Below are 23,477 nucleotides of genomic sequence, written 5' to 3'. Positions count from 1 at the left end.
AGCTGTGACTGAGGATTTCTTCATCTCTGCGGAGAGTCCTCTTGTCACTGAACACTGTGATAGCATTGTCAGTGTCCAGTGACAATGGGACTCCCCGTGGAGATGAAGAAATCCTCAGTCACAGCTGTGGCAGAGGCCGGCAATGCTATCCCATTGAATTCAATGGAGCCGACGCTAAAGCTGGCTCCATTGAAAGCAATGGGCTGCCCGCAAGCCCTGCAGTGATTTTCAAAGAAGGGCTTTAAATATAAGCCCTTCCCTGAAAATCATCCCTAGAATGTGTAAAAAATAAAAAAAACACACTCAACTCCTCAGCTACCAGGACTCAGGCGCATCCAGCCTGTCTTCTCCCTGCACTGCTCTGAAGTGCTTTCAGCAGGCAGGGATTTAAAATCCCTGCCTGCTGAAAGGGCTGTCTCTGATTGGCTGAGCAGTGTGACCAACTAGAGGCAGCTCTCAGCTGTCATTCAGAGCAATGCAGGGAGAAGACCCGGCTAGACTCGCCTGAGCCCTGGCAGCTGCGGAGAGGTGAGTATATATATCTTTTTATTTTTTACACATTCTAGGAATGATTTTCAGGGAAGGGCTTATATTTAAAGCCCTTCCCCGAAAATCACTGCAGGGCTTGCCGCCAGCCCCTTGCTTTCAATGGAGCCGGCTGTAGCGGCAGCTCCATTGAATTCAATGGGAGAACATCGCGCTCCTCTGCCACAGCTGTGCCAGAGTATCACGGTCTTCACTGTATGTTCTCAATGTCGCTGGCCCCATTGGACACAAGGTGAAACCCTGGAATGTGACAGTATCCAGGGGTTTCACATCCAAAAATGCCGCAGTTGCGTTTTTTTTAACGCGATTGTCAATTGGACTTTTTAATGTTAAAAACATTGCGATTTTTGTGCAATGCGTTTTTGACATTAGAAAGTCCCATTGACAATCGCGTTAAAAAAACACAGCGCTATCGCAGCCTTACTTGCATTTTTAAATCCGCTGCCCTATATTTACCGCTGCGCATTTCTGTGTGCAGGTAAATATCGGGCATATGACAGCTGCCGTTGAAAAGCATTAGTTCTAATAGATGCGGATCGCAAACATAAGCAACATGTGCAGCGAACAAACGCCCATCTGACTGAGCCCTAAATTTGTTATTAACTGCTATTATTCTTTTTGGGGGGCTGGGGGAAAAAAACAATTCCATGGATGTTTTTTTGCATTGTTTTTGCGCTCTCCACTGAGTGGTTTAGTTAATGTGTTAACTTTATTTTACAAGTATAATTTTTTTGTTTTCTTTAATATTCTCGAACTACAAGAAATACTTTTATGGAAAAGATGGTTTTCATTTTTGTTTTTACTTTGAACACTTTTTAAAATAAGATCTATTAAACTTTCATTATTTCTTTAGTCCTTTGGGGATTTCACAATGTGATCTGCTGTTTCTTGTATATAGCGGTTTGATATATCCAGTACACTGAAGCATTATTGCCTGTCAGTAATAAAGTATATGCTTATTAGGCACGACCCAATAAGAATGTAGCCATGGCAGTACTGGGAGCCTTTGTTAGGCTCCTGGAAGTCTCATTGGCAGTGAGCATGCTCATCCACCGCTCCATTCATTCAGGGGTACAAGGATGCCTTTTCTCGTAATTGATAGGGGCCTAGTGGCCGTTCCCCACCAATCAGACACTTATCCCCTATCCTGTAGGTAATGATAAGTGTTAAAATGGGCAGAACCCCTTTAGGGTTACTTCTACTGCAAAAAGCTACCCTGCTGGCATGGCGCTTGTGATGACTAATAGGAGCCCTGTACCAATATGTATAATTTATAGTATATATGAGTGTTGATATCTGCTTTTTTTCTGCAATTGAGCAGCTAATAAACACAATTTTTGTCTTTTGGCTACTCAACCACTGTTGTTCCTGGTATGATCCTAACTTGTCCTCATGACTTTGATCTGGAGTTTGCAGTGTCAGACTAATTCTAATTCTTGACCATAACTTTTCCTAAGGATCTAATTAACCTTCTTGTTAAACAAGCCTGGACTGGATGTTGTGTCCCCACAGGGTACCTAAATAAAGTGGGTGGGTAGAAAAAGGACAAATAAGGTTCAATGTTGACAAGTGTAAAGTTACACGTTTGGCAGAAAACATGCAGGCTATCTATGTCCTGAATTGATCACTAGTGGTTGAGTCTAAAATCCAAAAGGAGTTGGGTGCATTAATAATAAACTAAATTATAGCTGTTTCAACTTAGCTGGATGCCAAACACCTCGTCCAGATCAGATATAATAGTTGTCCAACAAGGATGAATATACACACCATGTTATAATGTGGTGAACAGAAAGTATGAATAATGAAACTGAAAAATCACAAAAAGAGGAATCTGACCCTAACCTACTAATATGAGGAAACCATAACTAAAAGTGGGGCGATCACCCTGACAAGGACGTCCCCATGTCCAGAACCTAGGGCAGCCTTGTCTGTCCCTAGATGGTGATAAGGGAGGGGACCACTGATAGATGTAACTTACAATAGACACAGCAGCACAAGGTAGCAGACGTTCCAAATGTCAACCTATGAAAAAAAACACTGTGGACTTATCTGATATTATGCTGACACCAGGAGGGCACTGACCCAATCAAAACTCCACCAGAAAGAGGAATTACCGGTGGCCCCTGAAAGGAGGGCCTGGAATATATGCATTACAAGAACGGTTGATTGGCTGGCAGGGTGAATCACCTTCTCACTGTCCAATCAAACCACATACCGCTGAATGACATGGCGCATGCATCAGTGCCATGATCACATGATCTGGGGCTGACGTTCTGACGTCACTCCAGACCTGATTTTGAGTTGCGGCCAAAACACTGTAATAATAGCACTCAATGCCAGGCTATAGCATTAAAAGCTAACAGCTCATCAAATGGCTAATTTATTAGGGATCCCCTCTGGTAGTGTATTGAACCTCCTTTTGCCTTCAGAATTGCAGCAGTTTGCTGTGGCGACCCTAGACGGGTATCATAGGACCTAGGTGTGCCAAAAACACCTTCCCAGATCAGTACTTCACCTCCAGCAGTCTGAACTGTTGACACCTGGCAGATAGGGCTCTGGAAGGGATCATGCTGCTTGCACCAAATTCTGGCCTCCCCATCATCAGATGATGCACCAGAAATGTGGATTTATCTGACCAGGTGACATTTTTCTATTGCTCAGTGACATTATTTTTGTGCTCTATTGCCCACTGGTATTTTGAATTTCTGTTTCTCTTAGACAACAAGGATACTGAAGCTGGTTGGCTGCTGTTACAGTAGATCTGGGAAGTCTTCAGACCTTTCATTTTTTTGCATTATGTTATATTGTGGCCTTGTGGAGGTTAAAAAAAATCAGTTTTTCCCCCATCATTCTGCACTCAATACCCCATAATGTGAAAAGTCAAAACAGAAATCATTGCAAACTTTTTAAAAAATGAAAGCCTAACATTTTGCATTGACAGAAGTATTCCCACCCTGTAGTCAGTACTTAGTTGAAGCACCGTTGGCGGCGATTCCAGCCTCCGGGCTTCTTGGGTATGATGCCATAAGGTTTGCACACCTGGATTTGGGGATTTTCTGCTATTCTTCTCTGCAGATCTTCTCAAGCTCTGTCAGGTTGGGTGGGGGCCGTCTGTGGACAGCCATTTTCAGCTCCTTCCAGAGATGCTTGATTGGGTTAAAGTCACTCCTGTGTTATCTTGGCTGTGTGCTTAGGGTCATTGTCTTGTTGGAAGGTCAACCTTCTGCCCAGTCTGAGGTTCCTTGTGCTCCAGATCAGGTTTTCATTAAGAATTTTTCCTCAATCTCAATTTTTACTCAATTCAGCTCTCCATCAACCCTGACCGGTCTCCCTGTCCCAGCTGCTGAAAAAACACCCCATAGCAGGATGCGGCCACCACCGGGTTTCACTGTAGGGATGGTATTGGGCAGGTCATGAGCGGCATGGCGGCAGCAATTTCAGAGAGACAAAACAGCAGGCCAGGGAGCATCTATGGTACCAACCAACCAGACCTAAAAAGGGCCTTGATGACTTGGGGCTGAAGAGACATTGTGTAGTGGCCGGAGAGATCACTGGAGTGAAGGATGCCATAGTGTGCAGGAGGAATGGGAGTCTTCCTCATGTGTAGCTCACTTAGGAAGCCATATTCTATGTATAAACAATGCAGAGAACGTTGTAATGGGAAGGCAGGGCATTTGTAGAGGTGGCTTGAGGCGTCGACGAAAGTATACGTATGACAGAGATGATGTACCTTGCACCTATGGTGCGGTGAGTCGGCCAGGCTGCGGAGCTCCAGAATTATAGAATGATGAGGAAGACGGTCTGTATTACGTACCGACATTTTGAACCCATGGTGTGGAGGCCGCGAGGATGGTGCCATCCTGCGGACCTGAGGAAGAAAAGTATGCGGTACGGCGGTGGCGATGTAATGATGCCAATATGGTTAGAAGAGCCTTGTTTGTCCCAAAGTCAGAAATATTGGTAATGTGAAATGCTTGTTAACAATTATGCAACATTTAGGCCGGCATCACACAGCATATGTGTATTTACACATGCATGAGTGCAGCGTTTTTGCAGAACGAACAATGCTTTTTGCGCATGCATCGGCGTACTTTACAGTATTTCCTCTGCATGCAAGGCATGGCATTTGTGTGCGGAAAGAAACTACAGACCGATTGAAATGGCTAATTAGTCTGAGTTCCAGATGTGTTCTTTTACCGGCGCAATTACGCAGTGTTTCACGCATCTCCTAGAATATTTTATGTGCATTTGCACATCGCCATTGACTTCCATGGGGAATTTTGGTTCGCAAATGCGCAGGAAAATAGAGCACGCTGCTGGTTTCGTAAATTTTCCGCGACCGCAATGCGCAAGAAAAATACATGCATGTGAATGAAACCATTGAAATCAACATTCTCGGCATATGGTGCGTGCAAATTTTGCGCACGCCAATAAGCCCGTGTGAAGCCTTTAAGCACTAGTGCCCTTCTATGGAGTGATGGAAACCCACCTTTCCGGCTCTGCAAAGTTTATTACTAGTTTTGAAAAAAAAAACGGGGTGCGCCATTTTGAATCTGAGTCGCAGAACAGCCGTGACAGGTCCACAGTTTTAAGTACCACTTCATAAAAAAAGATGCGTGACAACTGGAAAAAGTTTTAAAAACTGGCGACCAAATTATTAAACTGCGCGGAATATCTCGGTTACGAAGGAACCGCGACAAAATATGGTCACCGTATAGAAGTGATGGGGATGTGATATCTTTATAGAGAGATGCAAATGGCCACTATACAAAAAAACAATCTGATAACCTATTCTTCGTGCAGAGCCCACGGGGAACGCTTGCGCTAAAGTCTTGATCTTTGTCACCGGGATGAATGGAATAGAAGAGCCGCGATCTCCCACAGGAATCATAAAACGCATCCAATTAAATATTACATTTTATATTTAGCCCACAAACATTTCTAGAACAACCGGAACATTTATTTCTTGCCGTAAACCGAATCTCCGTGAAGTTTGTGTTCCATCAGCTAATGCTGTGTAAAGAAATATGTCAGCGCCATATTGGCGGCATAATAAAATCTAGTTCATAAACATGTATTTCTGCGCGGCGACAGACAAGGCCTGACCTTCCTGTAATTGGTTTTCTGCAGTTGCAAGCAGAGCGACCCCAGTGTTAAGCAGAATTATCAGGATAATTAGCAAGTCGGCGAGAATAGAAAGTTGTCCTACTGTGCGCTCTGCGTGTTATTAGAGCGGCGGCAAAACAACGCTTTTTTTTTTTCTTCTTTTCAAATTTCATGCACAAAAACTTCTGAGCTGTTTTATACGAGGGCGGAAAGGAAAATGTGCGGCAGATATCAAACGGGACGGGAGCGATGAGCGTTTCTGACGGACTCATTTAGGGGGTTTGTTATATGGAATCGGAAGCATGGCGGTTCGAGAAGTCGGGCTGCGCTGGAAAAGAAGCTAACTCCTAGGACAGGGGTGTTGGGCTTCATTCGCAGAATTTAGCCGCGTCAAAAAAAAAAATTGCCCAAAAATCGTGACCATGTGAAGTATTGGATTCCAATGTATTCATTCAAATGAACGTTTTTTGGCCATGTAAAAAAATTGCGCCGGAAAAAAAAAAGCACTTACGCGAATGTTTTCGGTCGCCGATTTTAAACGCCACGACTGAAATCTTGCCCTATCTTTTGTTGGAATGCGCAGGAAGCGCCTATAGACTTCAATGGAAACTTAAAGGGGGAGGGAGTTACCCTGCGTACAACGCTGGGAGAAGAAGGCAGCTCGCCCTATTTAGGCCTCCCTCACTTAGGCGTTTTCAAAAACGGTGCATTTTTCACTGCTGCATTTACTGCGGTTTTAGCAGCGTTGGCATGCATTTTGCCAGTGTTTTCAGTTGAGTTTTCAGCACAACCAAGGAAGCTGGAAAAAAAAAGAAAAACTCACCTAGCAGGCGCCGTCCGGGTACCTCCCGCTGCTGCCTGGCAATCCTGCAGGCTTCTGTGCAGTTCTGAGCACCAACAGAGCATCTCTTGCTGGTAACAGGGATTGAAACTCCGCCTCCAACAAGAGATTGCTCTGATTGGCTTTCAAGCACTGGCTCATCTAATCAGAGCCAGCGCTTGACGCACCAATCACAGCCATTCATTGGCTGAGCCAGCGCTGGAGAACCAATCAGAGTAATCTCTTGCTGGAGGCGGGGTTTTCAATCCCCATTACCAGCAATAGATACTCTGTCGGCGCTGACAACGGCAAGCAAGCCTACATGAACGCCGTACAGCTGCAGGAGGGACCCGGGCGACACCTGCTAGGTGGGTATTGCTTTTTTTTCACATAGTGTAGCTAGGGAGTTTAACGCCGTCCAAACGCGGCACCAAGTTGTGCCGCGTTTTCAGCAGCGCAGAAAACTCTGCCTATTCATTTCAATGGGCGAAGCACAGCGTTTAACAATGCTGATACGCTCAAAAATAGAACGTGCGTCGCTGTCTGCGCTTGTGTGAGTGGTCCCATTGGAAACAATGGGAGCGTTGTACCGCAATTAGCACGGTGCTGAAAGTTCTGCGCTAATCACCGTAAGAAGCGCCTTCGTGAGGGGGGCCTTAAGCATTATTAGTCATTCTGAGGAATTCTGCCGATCGATAGATTTCCACACTTTATCATATTTTTTGGCCTATATACAGCAGCTCCCCGTGTGAATGGCATGAAATACGCCAATTAAGATCAGGACTCGATCGCGGCAAATCTTCATTCATGCGATTATACGGCGCATATGGGCGAACGTAAAGACGCATACGGTCGTGTGAATAAGGCCTCCGACTCCTTTTCACCTAGGGCCACATCATGGTTGTCGGCGCACTGAGCAGAGCTGTTTTGCACACGTAGCGGTGTATTGTGCTGCCCCTTTTCTGACTACAAGGCTCGTTCATTTGTGCGCAGCAAACAAACGCACTGATTAAAATGGCTAATGAGTACCAAATGCGTTCTTTTTCCAGTGGAATTACGCTGTATTTCACGTATGTCTTTGTGTAATACGTCTGCATTTGCGCACCCCCGTTGACTTCTATGAGGAACATTGGCACGTAAATGAGCTGGAAAATAGAGTAAGCTCTATTTTTTTTTTTTTTTTAATGGGTATAACCTCATTCCAAAGAATGGGTCTCATATTCGTGTGAGATGTGTGCATCTCTCAACACACAAATCTCTCATGATTTTCTCAGGCGTGTGAAAGCAGCCTTAGTCATTTAAAGGCCCCGCTGTGCCCCAGCAAGAAAATAATAAACTCACTCACCTTCATCATTACCCTACGGGATCCTCCATCCCATGCTTCAGCCTCTTCTGGCCAGGATCATGCAGAACGACGCAGGCGGTGCGATAACAGAGAATAGGCCGGGTGCTTGGCTTCCTGCAGTGTGACTGTTATAGTCAGTTGTACTTCCGTCTTTAGGACATGGATACAATTGATTTCCAAGAACCAGGGCCAGATTGATCCCAGCCCTGAGTGGTTTCCCCGAGTTTCAGTGCCCCGGCACTTGCCCAGGTTTGCCGTACTGGGTTTGCCCTACTAAGTTTGCCTGTAATAGGTTTGCCCATACTGGGTTTGCCAGTACTAGGTTTGCCCGTACTGGGTTTGCCCGTACTAGCTTTACCTGTACTGGGTTTGCCCGTACTAGGTTTGTCCCTACTGGGTTTGCCTGTACTAGGTTTTCCTGTGCTTGGTTTGCCCATACTAGGCTTGTCTGTACTAGGTTTGTCCGTACTGACTTTGCCTGTACTAGGTTTGCCTGTACTGGGTTCGTCCTTACTAGGTTTGTCCCTACTGGGTTTTCCCGTGCTAGGTTTGCCCGTGCTAGGTTTGCCCATACTAGGCTTGTCTGTACTAGGTTTGTCCGTACTGGCTTTGCCTGTACTAGGTTTGCCCGTGCTAGGTTTGCCCATACTAGGCTTGTCTGTATTAGGTTTACCCATACTGGCTTTACCCGTACTAGGTTTGCCTGTACTGGGTTCGTCCTTACTAGGTTTGTCCCTACTGGGTTTTCCCGTGCTAGGTTTGCCCGTGCTAGGTTTGCCCATACTAGGCTTGTCTGTACTAGGTTTGTCCGTACTGGCTTTGCCTGTACTAGGTTTGCCCATACTAGGCTTGTCTGTATTAGGTTTACCCGTACTAGGTTTGCCCGTACTGGGTTCGTCCTTACTAGGTTTGCCCGTACTGGGTTCGTCCTTACTAGGTTTGCCTGTACTGGGTTTACTCATGCTGCCGCCGGCTGAGCCATCGACAATATTTTAGTAGAAGGTTTAGATAAAAACACACTGAGGATTTCGACCAAGTTGATGTAACGGGGTCAGACGGAGTAATGTGCCCCCATCAGTACGTAGGACAGGGAGGGCAGATAATAGTAGATGCAAGGGAGGTTGTGGTTTTGTACACGGCGCCAGCGTTCATTACCCCAGTCCTGTACTGCGAGGATGGACTCTACACGCCTGACTGATCAGCTTCTTTATTTCAGGTTTCATTTGCTTGCAAGTCTTCCGTGGAAGCAGAAGTACAAAAGGAAATACAGACGAAGGTAAAGGTTTCCTACCACAAATGTAAGCGAAGGTGGGGCATAGTCCGACACCAAGACGTGACTTTATTCCTGATTGTCCAATATATCTTTTTTATTGCAATCGCTTAAAGGTTAAGATGTGTTCAGCTCTACAGAAGGTTTGAAATTATGATCTGCAAGACACATGTAGTGTCAGTGCAACATGATGGAGGGATGCAGAAGGATCCGATTACCATCAGGACAGTCACCAATCAAGCCCACCACCACAAGATGAAATACATTGAATCCATCATATGGCGCTCGTAGTGCATTAGCTCTAATTTTATTGCATTGGTTTAGGATAGATTCATACGGACGTATTTACAAGTGCAACATTTCTGAGCATAGGACCCATTCATTTCAATGGGTTCGTTCACATGCACATATTTCCTGCGCATTTCGCAAAAAAAAGAAAAATGCAGCATGCTCTTTTTTTCGGCATATTTGCCCACCATTGAAGTCAATGGGGATTTGCAAAAGAACACAGCTGGAACTCATTAAGACTAATTAGCCATTTTATTTGATGCGTTTTTGTTTGCTACGCAGATGGGCCTGCCTTGTGCACACAAAACGTACAGTAAAATGTGCCGATACAAGCGCAAAAACGCTATTGTAATGTGCATGCAAATACGCATACAGTTATGTGCAGGAGGTCTTAAAGAGGTCTTCTGACAAGTACCTTTACGGCTGCACTCACACGAACGTATATAGCGGCTCGGTTTTCACGCCGAGCCGATATACATCGTCCTCATGTGCAGGGGGGGGGGAGGATGGAAGAGCCAGGAGCAGGAACTGAGCTCCCGCCCCTCTCTGCCTCCTCTCAGCCCCTCTGCACTATTTGCAATTCTCTGAGCTTAGCCCCGCCCCATCCCACATCCCACCTCCTTTCATTGCAAATAGTGCAGAGGGGCGAAGAGGAGGCAGAGAGGGGCGGGGGCTCAGTTCCTGCTCCTGGCTCTTCCATCCTCCCCCCCCCCAGCAGATGAGGACGACGTATATCGGCTCGGCGTGAAAACCGAACCGATATACGTTCGTGTGAATGCGGCCTGCGACTGTATTCTCGCTGCAGTATTTTCATCTTTGTTCAAGTCCCCTCCTTCACCTGCAGGGGCTCCCATTACTTTTATACGCCTCATTCCCACAGGAGTCGATACCTTTTGACACCGGGCACATTGCAGCCGCAAATTGCATGAGCGGTAAATAGCAGCGATCGAGTCCCGATCTTAATTAGCATTTTCAAACCCATTCACACAGGCGTAGCGCAGGAAAAAGGTGCAGCAGCGCGGAATTTCGTTGTCTGCCAGAAATCCTTGGAATCCTTGGAAAGAGCTTTGAATAGCTCTACTAGCGGCAGCTGTCTTCTTTTCCGAGTGCTCCCTCCCTTTTTTTACCGCTCCCATAAGAGTCAGTAATTCAGGCGATGTTTTGTGTGAATGAGGCCTTGGAGTCCAAAACTAGGTAATTGTCAGTGGGCGCCACAACTCATAGCCAATCAAACATCATGTCAGCCTTGAACAATGGAGTCCGCCCACTGGACAGTTGACTAATTCCAGACTCCAAAAGTAATGGCAACCACCGCGTACAAACAAGGGTTTGCAGCCCATTCCACTTGTAGGTAAATGTGGCTGGTCCTTTTTAAAGGGATTGTTCATCAAGGATTACCAACTTTAATATTTCTGATTACACTGGCATTTCACACGCCAGTCAGGCAGCACCCAGGTACCCGCAACAAGCGTACTAAGGTGTAAGCCTCTTAATTAGAGATGAGCGAGAATACTCGCTAAGGCAAACTACTCGAGCGAGTAGTGCCTTATGCGAGTACCTGCCCGCTCGTCTCTAAAGATTCGGGTGCGGCGGGGGAGGAACGGCGGGGGGGGGGGAGATCTCTCTCTCACCCCCCCCCCCCCGCTCCCCCTTCCCGCAACTCACCGCTCACTCCCGCCGGCACCCAAATTTTTAGGGACGAGCAGGCAGGAACTCGCATAAGGCACTACTCGCTCGAGTAGTTTGCCTTGGCGAGTACGCTCACTCATCTCTACTCTTAGTACATTTTGTTTCATCTGGTGGCACCCCCCTGGGCCAGATTAGAACCTTCACCAGCTGGAGTAGATTTTTGCTATAATGTATACCAGTTTCTGCTATAGACTATAGTAAATATGATGAGCCATACATGGCCATCGCCCCTAAAGCCAGGTTCCGCCCACTTTTTTGAAAAGATGGAGAGCTGTGACGTAAATGGCAAAAAAATTGCAATTTGGCACCTGTTCCAAAATTGCTACTTTTCTCCATCAAAATGTTGCTACAAATGAAATACTAAATAGGCCCTATTGGTCGTATCACCAAGGTGAAAACCTTTCTCTCTGTCTAGGCTCTTAGTTCTGACAGTGGGGGGTTACAAGCGAGAGAATTCGAAAATCCACCCTATGATGTCCATGTGTTCTAATAGGGCAACAGATGTTCCCAGAAGCCTAACACTTTGGCTCCTTACAGACAGGCATATGCAAGGCCCACCAAAGACTCACAATGGACACAATGCATACACATGTCTATGTGCTGCCCGATACCCGCAGGCAGTGGACATTTCATGCCCAATTCTGGTCCAGGCTATGGAGCAGAATAAGAGATGCCGTGAATTGATTTGCCATGGACAATCAGTCTGTGTGTAAAAGTGCCTGTGTGAATAGCCTAATTGGCTATAGTCAATCTGTGTGCTGTCCGTGGAATAATCATACTCTACATAAGATCTTCCATGATGCATAAGTTATACGGTTCCACTAAAGTTATATGACAAATTCAACTTTTGCAATGTTTCCTTAAGTATCTCATCTGTTCTACTTACCGTACATGTGATGCAGGAGCGGCCGGTCTTGCCGTGGCACCATTCAGGTGGTAGTAGTCCAGAAAAGTACGAGCAACATTTCTTCCAAGTTTCATATCTGAAATCTTCTGTTAAGGAAACTTTATACTTATTAATTGTAAAGTTGGACATCCTGTATGCTAAGATACAAAGTTAGCGATAATAGGGATATTGTGACACTGACAGGATAGGTCATCAATAGTTGATTAGCAGGGATCCACCACTAGGGATCCCCACTGATCAGCTGATTCCCAGGCCTGCTGTGTACAGTGTTGGAAGCAGATAGCGTTGTCAACATTGCAGTTGCCCAGCTTGGTAATACAGGCACACTGAATTCAATGGGAGATGAGCCTGCAGTATCAAACTGGGCCACTGCAATACAGACAGCGCTATCTGCTCTGAGCGCCATCCGTACAGACAGTGGGCTGAGCAATCGGCTATATATGACCTATCCTCATCATCAATAGTAAAAGTCCCTGGCAACCCCTTTAAAGGGGCACAAGCTATTCAGACAACTTCTGCTCATCTACTAGCTTGTGTTAATCTCCTTATTTCTGTAATATACTTGCATTAAAAATGTTGTTAACTCTAGAAATCACATTCGGAGTGGCTGCCACCAGGGTTCTCACTTCCAGCTTCTCTGCAATCAACTATCTGTCATTAGGTGCAGAGCTTCTGTCATAACAAAGACACTGGGATATTTCCATAACAACAGGGGAAGGGGCTATCTTCACAGAAAGCTCCTGTGCACTCAGAGGCTCCAGACTGACAGATCTGCAAACACTGTGATAGCGATCTCCACAGTCTCTGCCTCTCTTGCTATTATTGTGCCTGTGTGTACATACACACACAGACATTATAGCCAAAATGTCTCGAACCGCCATCTTGGGAAAGCAGAGGGGGTGAGAATTCAGATACTGCCCCTTCCTGCTGAGTGGACCAGGGACAGTGCAATGCACATGAGAATTGAGGGCAAGGAAGTCAGGACAGTAAACTACTGGCAGAATGCTAGGCTTTCTACACGACCCTTCACTGGTAGTGGGTAACAAACAACAGAAAGATGGGGAAGACCACCTGAAACTCACACCTTACAGCCATGAAACAGGGTGCAAACAGTTGCAAATTTGGGTAAGGAGAACCCAGTGTATTGTAGAAAACATGTTGAAAATCAGGAGTTGAGTGACCTTGATAGCGCTGGTCACATTACACCATACGAGTCTCATTACGATCCAACAATGGGCATCTCGCAGCACAAGCCTAATAGAGAATTATGAATTTGGGGTGACGCTCTTAATAAAAGACCATGATAGGTTTGTAGCACTTGGGTTGCGTCTTCTGCAACACAAGTACAAACATAGTGATGTACAAAGTGAGCGAAGTGTCATCAGAAGTGCTCTACTGTGTCTCTTAATTAGAGCCGGTATAGCAGAGCTGTGTGCACAATGGGAAGACCTCCGATACCTGCATACGAAATCCATCCTTGATTGGGAACATTATTGGCCCATAATGCATCTGTGCTGCACTCTGTGACTCGAGTACATAGATCCTTTGGGCATCCAATCTAGTGTCTGCAATCATTAATTGCCAGCCATTTATTTAATACGTCTTTCACTCCCTCATTTAGAAAGCACTCCAGCAGATTCTGTTAAATAATCATAAGCTTTCAATAAGCTATTAAATCAGCGATGTGCCCCATATGCCGATAATATTGATTTATTTTTAATTACCTTTTGTGAAGGACTCTCGCGGATTCCTTGACTCCTCTTTTTAGCATCGTCTTTGCATATCCCAGGAGTCAGGTGGTATATTGGAATTCCAGAAATGTGAATTTCTGCTCATTAATGGCAGATGGGAAATAAATTCAAAATGGTTCTTTTTACTTATTATTATGTGTGCCGGAAAATAAATGCTAAATTGTCTTTTATCTCCCTTCTATGGAGAGAGAATGTTTTGGAGGGAGACCGGGAGGAGTAATATTAGATAATATGCTATTTAGTTGACTATTCTTTTTTTTTTTTTCATTTTTTCCTTCACATGTTCAAAAAAATAATAACTATTTTATAGTTTTCATGGCTACATGAGGGCTTGTTTTTTTCAATGGTGCAATTTAATGCACCATATAATGTACTGGAAAACTTTTAAAAATTGTGGAGTGAAAAAAAATATATATATTGCTATTCTGCCATCTTTCCAGGATCTTGTTTCTATGCTGTACATGCTGTGGGAAAAATAATATGCTAACTTTATTCAATGGGTCAATACGATTACGATAATGCCAAATTTATGTCATTTTTTTTTTTTGCTGTATTAGGGCTTAGTCACACGGGCGTTTATTGCCGCGATTTGCGCATGCGCATGCGTCCGGTGATTTTTTAAAACCATTGCTTTGCAATGGTATCGGACACATGAGCGCTTTTTATGCGCTCGTCCGATAAATTAGAGAACAGAAATCGCAGATCGCACCTATCTGCGATCTGCGATTCCTGTTCTCTTCTCTATATGCGCTCAATGGGGCCGGCGGCAGCAGCGCCGACCCCATTGAGAACATACAGAAGACAAATCATTCTTCTCTGCCACAGCTGTAACAGCTGTGGCAGAGAAGAACAATGTTTGCCCATTAAATTCAATGGAGCGGCAATACAGCTGACTCCATTGAAAGCAATGGGCTGCCGGCGTGCGCGGGATGAATTGTCGGGGAGGGGTTAAATATATAACCCCTCCCCTGCAATGCATCCTTAAATGTGAAAAAATAAAAAAAAGGATGTACTCACCAGCTCCCGGCAGCTGGAGATCCCGGCGGCCGGCCTGCAGTGGGTGTGAAGGGGTGTGACTCAGACTGGCCCCTGATTGGCTCAGCCTGAGCCAATCAGAGGCTGATCTCAGTCACACCCATTCATGAATTCATGAATGGGTGTGACTGAGACTTGCTTCTGATTGGCTCAGCGCTGAGCCAATCAGGGGCAAGTCTGAGTCACACCTCCTTCACACCCACTGCAGGCCGGCCGCCGGGATCTCCAGCTGCCGGGAGCTGGTGAGTACATCCTTTTTTTTTATTTTTTCACATTTAAGGATGCATTGCAGGGAAGGGGTTATATATTTAACCCCTCCCCGACAATTCATCCCACACTCGCCCGCAGCGCTTGCATTCAATGGAGCCGCTGTATTCCGGCTCCATTGAATGCAATGCGCTGGACAGCTCCGGCCCGTTTCTAATGAAACGCGGCTAGGAGCAGATTTTCGGGCGATTTTTGGGCCGATTTTTCGGCGCCGGTCACGCGATTTGCGCATGCGCATCCGTCATGCGATGCGCAAATCGCGTGAAAAAACGCCCGTGTGACTAAGGCCTTACTTTAAAAAAAAAAAATCTTTGGAAAAAAGAAATTACTATTATTTTCTGTCGCCATCTTCTGACAGCCATAACTTTTTTACTTTTTCGTCAACTTAGTTGTGAGAGGGCCTATTTTTTGCAAGTTGTCCCGTAGTCTCTATTGGTACCATGTTGTAGTTTGTGTGATTCTTAGATCTTGTGATTCTTTTATTAAAACTTCTTCTTGGAGACGGTATGACCAAAAATGCAGAATTCTGGCATTGTTTTTTTTTTACCTTGTTCACCATGTGGGATAAATTATGCGTTACTTTGATAGATCAGACTTTTATGAATGCGGCGATACCAAATATGCTTTTATGTTTTTTTTGTTTTTTTTTAAAATTGGAGTTGAAATTTTATTTTTAATGTGGGAAAAGGATTTTTATTTTAACTTTTACTCATATTATTATTTTCCAAGAATTAAAAAAAAACTTTTTTTTTAACTTATTCATACATTGTTTTTTGCCCCCTTGAGGGAATTTGAACTTGTGATTGTTTGATCGCTCATACAGTATAATTTAATACCACAGTATTACATTATACCGCATTTTGCCAGTCTATGAAGGCAGAATTGACAGCGGCGTTTTGAGGACTAACAGCGGCGATCAGCATTAGCGCTGATCATGGCTGTTGCAGGCGGGTGTTAGCTATCACAGACAATCGGCACCTGCCTTGTATGGAGTGGGATTGGCTCACGATCCTGCTCCATATAAACCCTGAACACCCAGGACATGAATGTATGCATTGTGTATTAAGGGGTTAAATGGCATTTTTCAGGTCTGAACTATTGAGTTGATCAGATGGGGGTCTGTCACTTGGGACACCTGGCGACCAACTGTTTTCCAGCTTGCTGTCAATTTAGATGGAGCCGGAAGCTGACAGCTCTATATACATGGCAGCTTAGGTTGGTATTGAATTCAGTGGAAGCTGTGCCTGTATTACCAACCCAGGCCACTGCAATTTGGACAGAGCTGTCTGCTTGTGTCATGCAGCAGGGTCCTTTTCATAGTTGCTTTGCCCACACTGTGACAGCGGTCCAGATAACAGTGGATTGCCGCGGTTCTGAGTGGTTGAGCCCCGCTGATCAACTCTTGATAGTGACAGCAAGCTGTATAACAACTGATCCGCTAGTGTCCTGCGCTGCAGACACCAACCAATCAACTGCTAATAACCTAACCTGAGGATAGGTCAAAAATAGTTCAGACCCACAAAAACCCTTTAAGCCATGGCCACATAATACAACTGGCAACTATGTTGACAAAAGTATTGGGACACATAGAAGGCGATGAAATTCAATTTTATTGATATTTTTGAATACGGTGTTGACTGCGGTAACTCTTCTACGCCACTTTTCATTTTCACCAAATTCCGATAGATGTGTGGAGGGTTAGGCTTTGATTTCTCAAGGAGAGCTTCAGATAGTGATGTGGGGGATGATGGGAGCGTTGGGCATGCACGGATATGGTGTTCTTGTTGCTTCCAAAGAGGCTTATTGGGATTGAGACTTTGGGCTGGCCAATGATGTTTGCACATGTTCTGCTCCTCAAACTATTCCTCAACAATGCATACTGCATGACATGATGCTTGATTATGTTGGTAGACATGGAGCTCTACCAAATTATTGCCACAGTATAGGTAATGCTAAATTGTCCAGAATGTCTCTGTACCCATTGGCGTTGAGGGTGGACTATAACCAATGGCCCTAGTCCTTCCCAGCAGGAACACCCCCCACACCATAACAGAACCTCCAAACGTCACTGTTGGGATGATTCAATTGTGTAGAAACTGCTCTCCAGGCAACCGCCACATCCAAGCACGGCCATCCAAATGGAAGATGGTGTACTGTGATTCAGCTGTTCACAACAAGAGGAGCAGGTAGGTAGCGTAGTCAGTGGAAGCCAGAGGTTGGTACACGGATAGTATCAGTTCTCAGTACAAAAAGAGCAAGTGGGTAGTGGTGTCAGGGAAAGCCAGATGTTGATACCCTGAGCAGCTATTTGTAGATGGAGGAGCAGGAAGAAGAGGAGCTTAATTTCAGGCTGGGCGCTTAATAAATATGCAGTGAGGGAGGTACAAGACCAAGCTTAAATAGTGTGTCTAATCAAGAAACAGGGTGGAGCTATTCAGAAATAAAGAAGCAGAGAACAAGAGCAAGGTTCAGCAGAGGAGCTATCCAGAGAGCTGAATAGCTCAGCAAGAAGAGCCGTTGCCTGGAGTTCAGTAGCTCCTAGGTTTGAGTCCTGACAGCTTTGTTGACCATGTTCTGTCAGTTTACGAGGTCTCCTCAAACATGGCTGCACTGCAAACACGCCAGATGGTTTCCACTTCCAAATAACATTGCCAATAGTGGACTTTGGAAAGTTCATTATTGCTGCAATGTCCCATACTAATTGGTTACACAGGTGACATCCCACCACCAGACCCTGTTAGTCAACTCTACACCTCGTGACTTTCTGATGGTTCCTGTCCGATGCTCTCCTTTATACCTAATGCTCACACATCCGATTGGCATATCCCCTTCACCTTTTATCAATAAGGATGAATTGGAGTAAATAAAAAATATGGCTGCAACATTGTACATACCCTTTAAAATGTGAAAAACAGACAAACCACGACAAATGTCCTTCCTCGTGTCGATATGGCTTATAGAGCTTTGCTTATAGGCAGGTCTGGTAGAGGTATAGCAGGTCAGAAAATATTATTATCCCGCTCTATTACTGACCTTTTATCTGCACGCTGTTACTTTCCAGTTCGGGAAACGGTAGCACAGCTAATATATGATTACATATGCAGAAAATGATAGGCCGGGGTCTGAGACCGAGACGTGAAATCAGCGAGAAAATGCAGGCAAATAGAGTAAGTTTCTCCAAGTATCGTAGCATGGATTCGGTTGCAGTACATAATTTCTTTTTCGAGAAAGCTTCTCTCTCGAAAGGGGATGATAAGCACTCAGCTGCAGTCTCTAAGTAATAGTTCCGCTTCACCGCACTCCGATTTTTTTTTTTTCCTCCTTCTGTGCTCAGTACAGAATTCAATGATTTAATGCTTGGAGATCACATGGGATAGAGCAAATTCCAAATTATTTATTTCTCTGAGTTGGAAGCCGATCCAGAGATTATTTACTGCAAATGGGGATGAGAGTGAGAGCGCCGGGGATACGGGAGGGGGAGGGGAGGAACAGATTGATTGAGAATTTTCAATTAAAAGTAGCAGTATTTTAAAAGAGATTTAAGGTTTTAGCATGGAAATAATAATTCTCAGCTGAGAGAGTGCGGTTGTTGACGTAGAACAAATACTCCGCACCCACCCGGCTTTAAATACTGATCTCCGATCAAGATGGAAAGCATAAGATTAACCTATACAATGCCTGATTGCTACTACTCTTATGGACGGCCTTAGCTACATGTGATCCATGTCAACGTTTGTAGGGGAGGGGCACCAACGGATTTAGGGTGGGGGTGATCACCGCCTCTTAGACCTGCCCAGCTAAATGATCTTCTTCCTCCAAGTGGAAGTGCCTTGTGGGGTTACATGAATCATCCTCCTCCCAGCTCTGTTTCCTCCTCTCTAGTGCCTTGGAACATCAGAGAGGAGGAGACAGAGCCCGTAGGAGAATGATCTGCGTAGCTCCACAAGACGCTACCACTGGGCAGAAGTGGGCATATAAAACAAGTAAGCCTAAACTTGGCACTGAGGAGGGATTTCTGGGGCACAAAGGGGGTGGGGCTATTACATTATGGGCGCACGAAGGAGGCATTATTACATTATGGGGGCACAAAGAAGGCACTATTATCTTATAGGGGCGCTATTATATTATGTGGGCAAAAGAAATGCACTATTACCTTTATGGGAGCATTAGTAACTTATCTGGGCACACAAAAAAGGCAGTATTACCTTATGAGGCATAGTAACCTATGGGGATACAAGGGGGCACTGTTACATTATGGGGTACAGCTGAGCCACTAGTAGTGTATGGGAACGGATGGGGTATTTTTACCTAAAAGGGACACTATTACCTTATGAGGACTACAAAAGGGTCACTATTACCTTGTGAGGACACTAAGAAGACACTATTAACGTACAGGGCACAATGTGAGCATTATTATCTTATGGGGACACAAACAGGGGCGTAACTATAGGGGATGCGGTTGCACCCGGGCCCAGGAGCCTTAGGGGGCCCATAAGGCCTCTCTTTTCCATATAGGCAGCCCAGTACTATGAATAAAGCATTATAGTAGGGGGCCCAGTTACAGTTTTTGTATTGGGGCCCAGGAGATTCAAGTTACGCCTCTGGACACAAAGGTGGCACTATTACCTTATGAAAGTACTATAGTTGTGGGTGGAGAAGGGTTCTAAAGGGGCAAATGGGGACAAAGAGAGCACTGGAAAGAAAGTCACTAAATGGGTAATTAGAAGCAATTCAGCAGGAAGGCACAGAAAAATACTACAGGAGCAATAAATGGCAAATGGGCATGTAATTCAGTGCCTCATTATTGCCCATTGCTATTTATTGCCTTTTTAAGTCCTATTCACGTCCTACTAATGATCTACACTTGGTGGGTATGCTAGGACAAGCTCCTGGTGTACATAATACGTGCATCTACAGGGATCCATTCACTTCAGGAAGGCAAAAAGAGTGTCAGACCGGTATATTTCAATATAACTTTTTATTGTATGTATGTTATGAGCTTTGTTCTGGTACTGTATTTACTCACTGAACTATTCTGGGGTGAGCATGCTATTACCTTGTTGCTTACTGCACAAGCAGAATAGAGGCAGGATGCTCATCTGTAAGAATATATATATATATATATATATATATATTAAAAGGTGCCATCTAAGGTAAGGCCAGCCCTATGTGTGCAGATCTCTTTTATTACAAGGGTCTATTAATCATTAATAGAGATGAGCGAACGTGTTCTTAACGAACACTTACGCACCCAGACACCGGCTTATCCGAGGACTTCAGTGTCCGCGCGTAAGTATTCGGCCGGCGCCGGGCGGCGGGGGGAGGTGCGGCGGCGCGGGCGGCAGCAGCGGGGAACAGGGGGGAGCCCTCTCTCTCTCCCTCTCCCCCCCACTCCCCGCCGCACCCCCCCGCGCTGCCACGGCGACCCCCGAACTTTTTTCGCCCGAGCACGGAATTGCTCGCAAAGTTCGGTGCTCGGGTGAAAAGGGGCGGAGCCGAACACGTTCGCTCATCTCTAATCATTAACTCATCATAGAAATCCCAGCAATCAGCTGCAATGTGTGAAGTTTACCTGCAGTGACATTGCTGTTCCTTTCTTGAAAAGTATTTACCCCCTTCCAAATGTCCCTTATTACTGATCGCTTTATGAGAATTATAATGCAACCAAATGCAAGTAAGGCGGCCTGCACACGGGCGTATTTATATTGCGGGATCCGGAGCGGGCGTCCGCCTGCCTCCGGCCTCAGCAGCTAATACTGCCCATAGCATGCTAGTTAAAATTGCTTTTCCCTGCCCACGAGCGGAAATCAATTGTGATTTTCGGCTCGTGGAGGGAAAATCGCAGCATGTTCTATTCCAGCGCTGATGCCTTCCATTCAAGTCAACGGAAGCCATCCGATCCGCGGCCCTTTTGCAATGGCATTGCCTAGCGATGGCGCGTTATTACCTGTATTGCGCATGTGCGCTGGCGTGTCGGCCGACATATCCGCAACACAGATAACAAGAATCTGGAGAGGTGCGCAGGGGTCACCTGCCAGGCACAGGGTCGGATCCCGCATGCAGAATCCAGCCCGGCTGTGTGCATTCGGCCTTAAAGTCAAAGTTGCTGCTGCGCTTTACATTGATTTGCTGCCCAATTGCATCAATAGACTTTTCATTGATCCATGCCCACCGGCATGTAGACACTGCTCAATACATTGCACATGTATTGGCTCATTCATACTAACATCTAGCGTTTCCACCCGTCTGTCCGAGAGACGGAATTAAAACGGAATCAAACGGTTCCATTTTACCACCATTGATTTCAATGGGTTTCTTAAAAAAAAAAACGAAAGCAAATAGAAAAGCTTTCCGTTTTGTCAGATTTCTGTATTTTTTTAATGGGACAGATAGCGCAGTCTGTCTAAAAAAGCGGAAACCCAACAGAGCAGAAGCAAACAAAAAACTTTCTGTTAACTTTCCGTTTCTTAAAAACCAATTGAATTCAATGCTGGTAAAACGGAAGCATTTAATTCTGTTTTAATTACTTCTCTCAGCTCCAAAAACGGAAGGGAGAGCCGGAAAGCCTGGAGGGAGGATAAACACCGGTGTGAATGAGATGTACTTGGTGTAAGACATTCAGAGATGAATCTCTAACAACAGGACCCCAGGCTGAGTTTTCTTGGAACAGTGCGATCAATACAAAGCCGGAGATTCAGTACAATGGCCGCCTGCTGTAGTAATACATCCAGCGCTCAGCCTTGTGGAGTGGAAGCCCGAATGATCCGTGTGTAATAATACAAGTGCTTATGGCGTACGGAATGTGTGGGAACTCGCGACGGTCTACGGATGATGGATGCAACCAGAACGCTGGTCAATAAGGAACCTCGGAATCACACGGGCAACTCATCCTCTATACGAGGGTCCACAAATGCTATTCTGACGGCAAGGTTCTATCGCGATAGTAATTTACTAATTCATACTTACGGCGTAATTCCCCATGATAACGCTTCCTGCACGTCAAGCTCCTCTTTCATAATAATCTTCGGTGCAATACATATATAGACATCTTAGTCTGATGTGATGCGGCTCATCAAAACTGCTCTGCCCTTATGTGTATGTATTATGTAACTACACGCTCTACCTCGCGCTCACCATCACCATAGCATCTACAGCAGTGTTTCTCTACCTTTTTCAACTCACGACAGATCTAATAGAAAAAAAAATATCTCACAGCAGCCCTGCGGGAAAAAATCTCTCTCTCTCCTTCCTCCGCAAGTCGAGACTGGGGTTAAACCTTACCAGGCCACATGTAATATGGTCCCCCACCCCAATATTGCAGAAAAATAGTGGCACTCAATGCGTGCTGTGATGAATTTTGCCTTACAGAACTTAGCTCGGCACATAAATACAGCATGGAAAAAGAAGCTATATAAATATAAATCCAGCACTAGTACCGAGCTCAGAACCTAAATGTGATACTAGAACCCAGCTCAGAACATAAATGTGACACTAGAATCCAGCTCAGAACATAAATGTGACACTAGAACCCAGCTCAGAACATAAATGTGACACTAGAACCCAACTCAGAACATAAATATGGCAGTAAAACCCAGCTCAGAACATAAATGTGATACCAGAACCCAGCTCAGAACACAAATACTGCACCAGAACTGAACTCAGAACATAAATATGGCACTAGGAACCAGCTTAGAATAGAAAGACGGCACCAGAACCCATCTCAGAACATAAATAAGGCACTGGAAACCAGTTTAGAATAGAAATACGGAACCAGAACCCAGCTCAGAACATAAATACGGCACTAGAACCATCTTAGAATAGAAATACGACACCAGAACCCAGCTCAGAACATAAATACGGCACTAGAACCAGCTTAGCATTGAAATATGGCACCAGAACCCATCTCAGAACATACATACGACACCAGAACTGAACTCAGAACATAAATACAGCACTGGAAACCAGTTTAGAATTAAAATACGGCACCAGAACCCAGCTCAGAACAGAAATATGGCACCAGAACCCTGCTTAGAACAAAAATATGGCACCAGAACCCAGCTGAGGACTTAAATGTGACACCAGAACCTAGCTCAGAAAATAAATACATCACTATAACCCAGCTCAGAACATAAATGTGACACCAGAACATAAATACGGCACTAGAGCAGCGCAATCTCCCTTCATACTGACCCCCAAAATTGCAGGACATAACTGTACATCCTGTGGCATTAAGGGGTTAAGCGGCTAATTGGTCAATCATGTCTCATGACTCTGAATCTGATTCATCAGAGCTTTCACTGCAGTTAGACAGTGTAGTTGAAATGGCCAATAGTTCATCAGTTCAAAATGTTCTCTTTACTTGCGCAGGAAAATAGAGCGCGATGTATATTTTTTTTGCACGACTGAATTGCGCGCGCCAAATACGCACAGGTGGACGAACCCATGAAAATCAA

General features: G+C 45.1%; 1 protein-coding gene across 1 annotated transcript in view; it reads right to left on the bottom strand.

Annotated features, from left to right (window-relative positions):
• The window catches only part of AGBL4 (AGBL carboxypeptidase 4), a 1,858,614-nt gene that overhangs the window by 21,627 nt on the left and 1,813,510 nt on the right, over window positions 1–23,477 (bottom strand). Inside the window, exon 12 of the mRNA XM_066594768.1 lies at window positions 11,951–12,047. Within this exon, the coding sequence (XP_066450865.1) occupies window positions 11,951–12,047 (97 nt within the window). The remainder of the gene's footprint in view (window positions 1–11,950; window positions 12,048–23,477) is intronic.

The sequence above is a fragment of the Eleutherodactylus coqui genome, chromosome 3, assembly GCF_035609145.1.
Source record: "Eleutherodactylus coqui strain aEleCoq1 chromosome 3, aEleCoq1.hap1, whole genome shotgun sequence".
Classification (NCBI taxonomy): Eukaryota; Metazoa; Chordata; class Amphibia; order Anura; family Eleutherodactylidae; genus Eleutherodactylus; species Eleutherodactylus coqui.
Note: the sequence above shows the minus strand (reverse complement) of the source record. Positions and strands in the feature narration are given on the sequence as shown.